The sequence below is a fragment of the Propithecus coquereli genome, unplaced genomic scaffold (assembly GCF_000956105.1).
Source record: "Propithecus coquereli isolate 6110/MARCELLA unplaced genomic scaffold, Pcoq_1.0 Scaffold175, whole genome shotgun sequence".
Taxonomy (NCBI): Eukaryota; Metazoa; Chordata; class Mammalia; order Primates; family Indriidae; genus Propithecus; species Propithecus coquereli.
In genome coordinates this window covers 3,477,578-3,487,307 of record NW_012142190.1, presented here as the reverse complement: position 1 = coordinate 3,487,307, position 9,730 = coordinate 3,477,578, and the positions used below count along the sequence as shown (strand labels likewise).

The 9,730-nt window shown below is 38.8% G+C and overlaps 1 protein-coding gene across 1 annotated transcript in view; it reads right to left on the bottom strand.

The window, feature by feature from the left end:
- FRY (furry homolog (Drosophila)) overlaps positions 1-9,730 on the bottom strand; it is a 315,457-nt gene that overhangs the window by 125,887 nt on the left and 179,840 nt on the right. Inside the window, exons 12-14 of the mRNA XM_012642124.1 lie at positions 5,300-5,403; positions 4,739-4,847; positions 3,006-3,092 (exon numbers count right to left, since the gene is read on the bottom strand). Coding sequence (XP_012497578.1) covers positions 3,006-3,092; positions 4,739-4,847; positions 5,300-5,403 — 300 coding nt within the window. The remainder of the gene's footprint in view (positions 1-3,005; positions 3,093-4,738; positions 4,848-5,299; positions 5,404-9,730) is intronic.

Sequence of the window (9,730 nt, the reverse complement as noted above, 5' to 3'; positions counted from 1 at the left end):
TTGTTGAGTTGTGACAGTTCTTTATAGATATGGATAGAAGTACTTAGTCAGATTTATTTTTTGTAAATATTTTCTCCCAGTCTGTGGCTCCCCACTTTATTAATAGTATCTTGTAAAACGTAGGCTTTTTAACATTGATAATGTTCAATTTATCAACTTTTTCTTTTATAGTTTATGATTTTTATGTCCTAGAAATTTTTGCCTGCTTGAAGGTCGCAAAGATTTTTTCTTATGTTTTCTTCTGGAAGACTTACGGTGTTGGATTTTACATTAGGTTCATGATCCATTTGAGCTAATTTTTGTTTACAGTGCAAATTATGGGTAGAGGCTGTTTATTTTGCGGGTGGATGTCCAATTGTTCAGCACTATTTATTGGAAAGACTATTTATTATCCATTGAATTAACTTAGAACCATTGTTGAAAATCAATTAACCATGTATGTGTTAGTCTCTTTTTTGGAGTATCTCTTCTGCTCAGTTGGTCTTTACATTCATCCTTCTGGCAATACTACACTGCATTGATTACTATATAACCTTCTAGCAAGTCCTTCTAGCAATCAGGCCATGCTAGTCTTCCAACCTTATTCTTCTTTTTCAAAATTATGTTGGTTATTCTAGTTCCTTTGATTTTTCTATATAAATCGTAAAATCACCTTGTTGATTTCCACAGAGAAAGGTACAGGGATTTTAATTGGAATTATTATTGTTGGGATTATAGTTTAATCTCTGTGGATCAATATGGGAACAACTGACCTCTTAATAACATTAAGGCTTCCAATCCACAGGGTTTCTCTCCATATATTTGATTCATCTTTGATTTCTCTAAACATTTTGTGTTTTTAGTATAAAAATATTGCATATATTTTGTCAGCTTTATTGCTAAATATTTTGTTTTTCATTGCTACTATAAATTTCTCAGTTTCTAATAGGGAATTACTAGAATATAGAAATACATTGATTTAATATATTAAATATTTATCTCATATCTTACAAACTTCCTAAAAATCATTTATTAGTCCTGGCAGGTTTTCTATAGAGTCTGTGAATAAAGGCACTTTTGGTTCCTCCTTTCCAATCTATATGCCTTTTATTTCTTCTTCTTGCCTCGAGCACTGGGTAGGACTTCCAGTTCCACGTTATTTTAGATCCAGGTGAAACTGAGAGAAATTGATAAGCAAGAAAGTCTTCTTACAGATGAGCAAGTTTTCATGATGATGAGGGTGTATGTAGGAAGTATCTAGGTCTGAGCTAGAACAGGACAATGGTGGTGCAATATAAACTTTATAGTAACACAACCCTTTAGATCTCCAGGCCTTGTTGCACAAGCTACTTCCAAAATATTTTTAAAGACCCAGGCTGGATTTGTTTCCTGAGAAACTGCGCCCTACAGCATATTTCATTGGGCGTGTGACATTTGCTTCATAGACTATTCTATCCTTGTGTCTGCTTTTGAGTGCCTGATAAATAAATTCTTCTATAATCCTACAAGATCAAGAGAAATGTAAGAAAAATATCCAAATATTTCCTCCTATTGGTAATTTTTTTTTTAAAACCAAAATCCCAACTCTTCTGTACAGACAGGTTAACTAATTAATCATTGATTGAATGAGGAGTTTGAGAGAAGAACAAAGGATACATTTTACAGACAGTGATAATGACGGTGGTAGCTTTTAACATGTCCTTTCCAGACAAGCAATCCAGTAATTTTGAGAATTGATTGTTAAAGAGTGGGAAGCCATGACTACTGAGAAATGAATAATATTTTGAGAACCTCCCCAGCAAGAGTAGACTCTAGACTGTGCAGCCGTGGGCCTGTCCACTGGCTTGGCACTGGTCCCACCCCTGGCACTGGCCCACTGATCCTGGCTGCAGCCATTCCAGAAGCCTGTGAGGTCATTAGATACCAGACAGAAACTCCCATTTTTGGGCTTCTTGTGCTGTCCCGAGATATGTGGAAGCCTTAGTACCAAGAAGAGAATGCAGGGTGTGGTGGGAAGGAGCATGGGAATGGCAGGGTTCCCTCTGCTACCAAACAGCTGCCTGGGTTTGAGCCTCTGGGCTCTGGGCCTCCTTCCTCACTGATAGAATATCACAGAGATGATAGGAACTATATATATGTGTGTGTATGTGTATATATATATATATGTGTATTACATATATTTAAGTTTTCAATTTTTCTCTTTTTTTTTTTTTGCTTAAGAGTTTGTAATGTACTTTTCGTAACATCACAATTATTCTGTGAGGTAAGCTAGAAAAGCAATTTGTCCATTTTGTTGCTAGAAATGCTGAAGGTCAGAGAAGTAAATGTCACACAGCTAGGAAAAGTGGCAGAGCCTGCGGCAAGTGGCAAATCCAGCTCCGCAGACTTCTGGTCCAATGTTCTTTTTACAATCTCATAGGAACAGAGCTATAAAGAGGCAGCTTGCCAGGCATGTTTCTGTTGGCTGACCATGTTTCTCAAAGTTTGAAATTGTATGTGCTGCACATTTGCATAGCCCGCACTACTCCACATTGCGTACAGTACCCACTATACACTCACTTCCGCGGCTGCCTGGCCCTTGAGTTGGGATGCTATCACAGAAACATATGCGTGCACATTACAAATTTCCCTATGTTGTAGTATTTTTGTTATTACATGTATTTGTTCTTATCTATTTCATTTCTCAATACTAAACCTGTTAATCTGCATCAAATTAGTGTAAGTAAAAGCACTGACTTTTCTAAAATAAAACAACCTGACTTAGCAAGAGATTATCTTTTTGGCAAGAATTACTCTGTTATACAAGAACAGAATATGGTAACGCACATTAACCTTTCATCTAACTCTATTTCATTCTAAGTCTGTTCATCCAAACTTGTACTTCTGAAATTCCATTATCTGACTTTGGACGTACAAACAGACTTTTAGAGAAGATGTCTCTCTCCTCATTCTCCAAAGTCGCAAAGCAAAGGTATGGCTCTGTGAATACACGCTCTGTTAGAAGTACATAAAAGGATCATTCATACCTCTGGATTGAGACTGAAAGCTTTTGCTGGTTTTCCCACACAAAGAAAATCAAAAATGATTTCTTTCATAGCAAAATCTAAACGTTCCTGTAGTGAAAATAAGAAAACAAAACAAAACGAACATGTTAACATACAAATTCGACATAAAATGGCTATTTTCATCATAAGCATCAAACAGGCAGTGGCTAAAAGAGCAGAGGTGCTGCTCGGTTTTATGGATCTCAGGGAACCCTGAAGGAAGACCATACTCATCTGAACTGAGGTGGGGCTACTTCTGTTTTGCACGGGGTGCATGGGGATGTCTTGACTATGTAAGATATGTAATGAGCCCCTAAAGCACAGAATGACGAATGACAAATAAATCAAAAAGCAAAGAACCAAAACACTTGGCGTGTCTGTTTCAAACAGTCCAAACTCTTCCTACTTGTATTGCAAATACTGGTAACTTCTTGAAACTCAGTTTAAAATGTATTTTTACAGATATCACTGTGAAATGATCATTTTTCTTTTATTCTCCAACATTAAAAATCCTAGGCTCATATTATAACAAGTAATTCTGCAAGTGAGATGAATAATCTACACCTAAGACATATTAAGGTTACTTAAATGTGAGCATTTAAGCCATCTTCTAATAATTCAAGACTGTGGTTACTAAGACACACGGGTTCATTTTATACAACATATTTCAGAATAATCAAAACATATCCTCAGCCACACTATAACTAGAAAAGTTACATTGATTCTTCCACCTGCAGAGCAAGTAATGTCCTTCCACTAAGTACAAATATTACAGAGGTATTTCACTGAACCAGGCACAAAGAGAGAGATCCAATATGAAATAGTCCGGGAAGTAACGATGGAAGCTTACATCTTTATGTCAATATCAATCGTACTTCAACAGTACTTTCGTGCCTGTTATTTCTCTTTAACCACACAATATTCCCAAGCACACTGGGCATGTAGTTTCATCCCCATTTTATAGACAAAGAAACTGAGAAAAAACATGTTCTCTGGGTTAAGGCTGTAGAGATGGCTCACAGCAGCGGCTGGACTGGAGTAATAACCTTTTCCTGCTCTGCTCTAAATCACGAGGAGGTCAAAGGTGAAGTAAAACCATTTACTCACAAAGTGTTTTAAAAAGTATAACTCTTGAGTCTAAAAAGTAAATTACATACTAAAAAATATATATATACTATACTGGACCCACGTTTTAAGTCAATTAATTCATGTAAAGCACTTAGGACAGTTCTTAGCAAAGAGTAAGTGCATGGCAAATGCTAATATTCCTGTGCAGTTCTTTTCCACAGGGTGAAAGTTAGAGCATTATTATTCACTCCTCAAATTTCACTAAATTACCTTCTTTTGATTTCCTCTAATCATCAGACCCTTTGCTTCCTCTTTACTTGTAGAATCCAGAGTAGAGAATCAGGAAAAAACAGGGACGAACAGTCAAGAGACCTTTCTACTAATTATGACTTTGTGACTCAGAGGAGCCACTTGAACTCTGTCTTTGTTTCTCCATCTGTCAGAGGCTGAAAACACTTGATGTACTCCTGGAACAGTTTGTTTTGAAGCAAAAGAATAAGCTATGTGTGAAAACACTTAGAACTTTTCTGAAAAGTCTAAACACGTAAGGTGTTTAAATGACTTTTCATCTTTCAGTACTTCCTAAGAAGGAGCCTAGCTGCTCGAGAGCAGTTAGAAGATTACCACTGCCAGAAACTTCCCATTACCTGGGCAATGAACTGGATGATTTTCACAAAGATGTTCAGAGGCATATCCCTGGGCACCACACCGCGGGACCCTTTGGGGAAAAGTGTTGTGATGATGGTTATAAGTCGGCTGAAAGATAAGGGAGAAAAGAGAAAACAAGCAAGATTGGCTGAGCTCCAGTTCTTTAAGGGAAAATGGCAGATGTTTCATTTATCTAAGTATCAGAGAGAATTCAGAAAAAGAAAACAAACCACCTCACCCCTTCCATTAGCATAATTACTCTATGAAAAGTTTTTCTGGAAAACCAAGAGCCGTCGGAAAATTGTAGCTATTTCCTTTGTTAAAGTGGCCAATGCAACCCTGAAGTGGAACTTGTTGATCCTTGGAGAGGATGGAATTTTTGTGATGGGTGCTGAGCCAATGACTAAGGAAAGCCTGAATATATTCCTTAGGACCTAGATCTTTTAGAAACTGTCAGCTGTGAACAGCTTCTAGCAGGGTTAGCATGGGCAGCATGAAAGAAAACACCCTCCACAGTGGCTCGGTGATGTGGTCACCATTAACACAAGTCAACTCCTTACCTCTGAGTAGCTGTGTTGCTTTCACATTTAATTCGAATCATGTAAACCCAAAGTAATCTGTAGAGAGATTCCAGCGCAACCCGAGCCATCTTAGGGTCTTTATTCTACAACAAAAACCAAGATGTAAGATTGCAGATAGAATGGTGATATCTGGAGATGATTTTTCTCTGAATGCCTGGAAAAGGCAGGCCCCAGGCGGGTGGCAGGCACATTACATCATCTGGGACTTACAGAGTATTTGTCTCTTGATGCTCATGAAGAGGAATCCAAATGGCCATGATGGTGGGACAGAGTAATTCTGGGGGAAGCCATGTAATTTTTTCCTTTGTCTAGGTGAGTCCTCAAGAGATTGCCTTCCCCCTCCAGCCCTAGGGAACTCGAATCCTGTAGCACCAGTCTATTGTTTCCATTGTTGATTATGTCATTTCAAACACTGTTATTTCTTTGATTTCCCAACCCCTCCTCTCCACTCCCATCCCATCTGATTACCCACCAATACATAATGAGACTAATGGGTACTAAATACTGTGCTAGAACCTGGGATATAGACAGAAAAGATAATCCTTTCCTTTAAGATGTTCACAGTCTATGGGGGAGGGGAGACAGACAACAAATGGGCAACTCTAAGACAGTATGAGAAACTGGTAGGGACATGAGCCAGAGGATGGGAGGAAAGTTGACCTATTGCAAATTTGAGGAATAAGGTAAGGGAAAGTTTCCATGAGAAGATAAAAACTCAGAAGAACTTTAAATCCATTCATGTACTCACTGATTTGTTCAACAAATATTTGAGTGGCTATGCTGGGCCTGCCATGGTGCATGGCCCTGGAAACTTGGAAAGGTGTAAGCAAATGGTGGGAGGGGGAACGTCTACAGGCAGAGGCAACAGCACATGGAAGCTGAGAGCTGGTGGACAGGGGCCCTCTTTTGGAGCCTGGGACTCATTTGAATGTTAGTGAAGGGCCAGTGCGGGGCCAGGTAAAGGTGCAGTGGCTGGTGAGGCTCGAGAGGAAGGGGCCACATGAGGGACTTCCCATGAGGAGACCAGGCTTCTCATGATGGTGACAGGGAGCCACTGAGCTCGGAGAGAGCACACTGGAAGTCTTGTGTCTGCAGCGTGGGCAATGGAGCAGATGCTAGGAGACCAGCTGTGGGCATCTAGGCAGTAACAAATTGGCCAGAGAAGAGGGCATGGGTTTTTCATCCAACAGACATCAACTTCATTCCTTGCTTCTGACTCTCACTCCATCCTTTCATCCAATAGTGTAGATTTTGTACACAAAATGTCTCTTGAATTTGACATCTGATCTATTCCTACTTCCTCTGCTACAGTTCAGGCTTGCAGCACTGTCACTTAGATTGCTGTAGTGACCTCCCAACAGTCTTCCTCAGTCAGTTCCCTCCCCACTGTCCTATCTCATGCCAGAAATCCCGGATTGGGTGGTTTCTCTGGTGCCTGTGGGATCAAGTTACCATTTCTGACATGGCATACCTGACCAGTCAATAGCTGGCTCCCACCCTGCTGTTCTCCCACACACTCCATAAACTCGAGCTAGGCCATGCTCATTCCACTTCCGTGTTAGGAGTGTCCTCCACCCCATGCCCCCATCCCTGAATCCTTCTTTTTTCCCAGGAGAACCCTACTCCTTCTTTACAGGGGACTTGGATGTCCTCTCCTTTGTGCAGCTTTCTCTTTTCTTCCCTGATGTCCTGAATCCCATCCCATTAAAACTAATTCTTCCCTCCTGAGTGTCCCCTGCCCCTCATACATACCTCTAGCACAGCCTTCAGCTCTCTACATACGGGGTTTTGTTAAACATCAGCTCCTACATAAATAGTGGGTTCTCTAAAAGGAAAGGGCGTTATTTACCCCTGGTGTCTATCAGAACTCCTGCCATTCTGCAGGGGATCAGTGAGTGTTTGCTAACCAGTCTTTTGATATCAGTCTTAACCTTCCTATACGTCTTTTACCTTTATATTATTTCTTTCTCCCTACTCGTATATTTATTTTGTCATAATGGTTCCATCTGTTTTCTTCTTAGTGTAGACAGTTTGGGTACTAACTTTTGTAGAATTCACAATTGTTCAGAAATTATCTGGGATAGAGTTTACCTCTAAACTGTTTATGGAATAAAGATGAGCCACATAAATTCTATGGGAAAGGCTATAGTTAGAAGTTTTTAGATTTAGGGAAGATAGAGTTCTTATGTCTATAGTCTAAAAACAACTTTTTAGTGTGATCATTATTCTAAAACCTAAATTTCCATATGCATTTAGGTTTGTTTCTGGATTGTTTCTTTGTTCTATTAGTTCTGTCTATTCAAGCACCAATACCGTATCATTTTAATTATTGAAGTTTTATAATGTTCTTCAATACCTACTATGGCCTATTTTCTACTGTCCATCACTCTTTAATTTTTTTTATTTTTAGACTTTTCCTAGATATTCTTGCATGTTTATTCTTCCAAATAAACTTTATAACTATTCGTCTAGCTCCAGGAAAAAATATCCTGGCTTTTTAGAAGCACACATTTATATATAAAGGTTTATTTATTTATTTTTGTCTGTTAACATAACAGGTATGATATAATTTGTTCAAATGTTTTGGTTACTTAAAGGGACTTGAAACTAGTAAAGTTGCATTTAAAATATTCTATCATTCAAACATTTCAGGAACTGTGACGACTCTTCCTCCAATTGTTTCAAATGAGCAAATAACTATGGTGTACGTACATGGTGGTTAAAGGCAGATTCCACACACAGACTAGCTGGGTTTGAATCCATCCTTGCTCTGTAATTTACTAGCTGTGTGGCTAACCTTGGGGAAGCCTTAAACTGACTTTCCTTGTCTGTGAAATGCAGAGGATAATCTTCCCTCCCTCCTGGGAGTGTTAGGAGAGTTAAATGAGTTAATGCACATAGGGTTTTGGCATTGTACCTGCCTGTAGTATTATTATGTATAAGGCATCAGAGATCCAGCAGCAAACAAGGAAAATGTAGTCCCTACTGTTTGGGAGCTTCTATTTTAGCAGAAATGTCTCCTCATTTGTGAATTTCCCTTTTGAGAATATATAACAGTGTTTTAGATTTGTATAGTGTTATCATCTGAAATTCTCTCAAATACATTATCTCACATTGTGAAGCATGACGAGGAAGGGCAGGTATCATCTCAGTTTCTCTGCGGATCTTAGCTGAGCTCTCCAGCCTAAATGACTCATAACAGTGACTTCTGTTTTAACTTCAACTTCTTGTAAACATTTTTTGCTGTACCTCCAACCCACCTTTTTTGGTGCATCTTATTGGGACTGATGCTCTTTTATTCTTAAGAATATATTTGACATTGTATATTTTTGCTCCCATAAAGACTGAAGAGCAAAGTGATTGACTTAGGTTTTATTTTGTTTTGTCCATGGATTATGCACTGGTAATTGGTTTTAGCATTTTGAGATGATAGCATGATCATGCAATTGCCTCCCAAACCGATTCCCTGGCCTCTCTTTTGCTGTCTGCACAGTCAAATGATGTTCTTAAAATACAAACATGATTGTTTACTTCCCTGAATTTAAAGTCCTTAAGTGGCTTCTAATCACCTATTGGACAATGTCCAAATTTCATAATGTGGCACATGAGGGGCCTTTTGTGACCTAGTTCTCCCCACACCACCTCCCACCTCCCTCTGTGTAGGTGCAGCTCATATTGCCACATCCCTTCTGCAATTCCCTGCGTGCCTGGAATGTCTTCCTACCCTTGTTCTACTTGGAAAATTTAGGTCCAGTTAGGTGTCATTCCCTCTTATTCCATTCCCCTGCCCCTCCTCTCCTTCCCCCATCCTCCAGAGAGGCCACCAAGTACCCCTGCTCTCTGTTTCTAGAATGCTATCCTAGCCCTTTACTCCCACGTTTCCTACCAGATTGTGAGCTCCAGGCTTTTGGCTTGTTTATCTTTGTGTCCTCAATGACTGCCATGCAGCAGGTTAAATATTTTAAAAAAACATTAAATATTAGAAAGCAAAAATAGTAAATATTAAAAACCAAAAACAAAGTAGTAGCTGAACAACTTGATGCATAAGCAAGATTTCTTTATATAGATCCTATATAAAAGGCAAACCTTGGTATGTAGCTGAAGCTAATCTTCATGATAATATCATGATAGTAATAAATATCTTGCACTTATATGGCATTTTGGTATTTCAAAAGTGCCTTCACGTAACGTGATATCAACTGAAGGATTTTATAATGGAGGGAAGCCTAATGAATTGCTCAAAGTCATGAGGCTAGTAAGTGACAGCTGGTATAGGAACTGACTTCTGCTCTAATAAGTATTATTCTCTCCAGAATTAGAATGTATGTATTACATGGTACTTACTATATCAGGCATTATTGTCAATGCTGTACATATATTAACTCATTAATTCTTATAACAACGTAGATA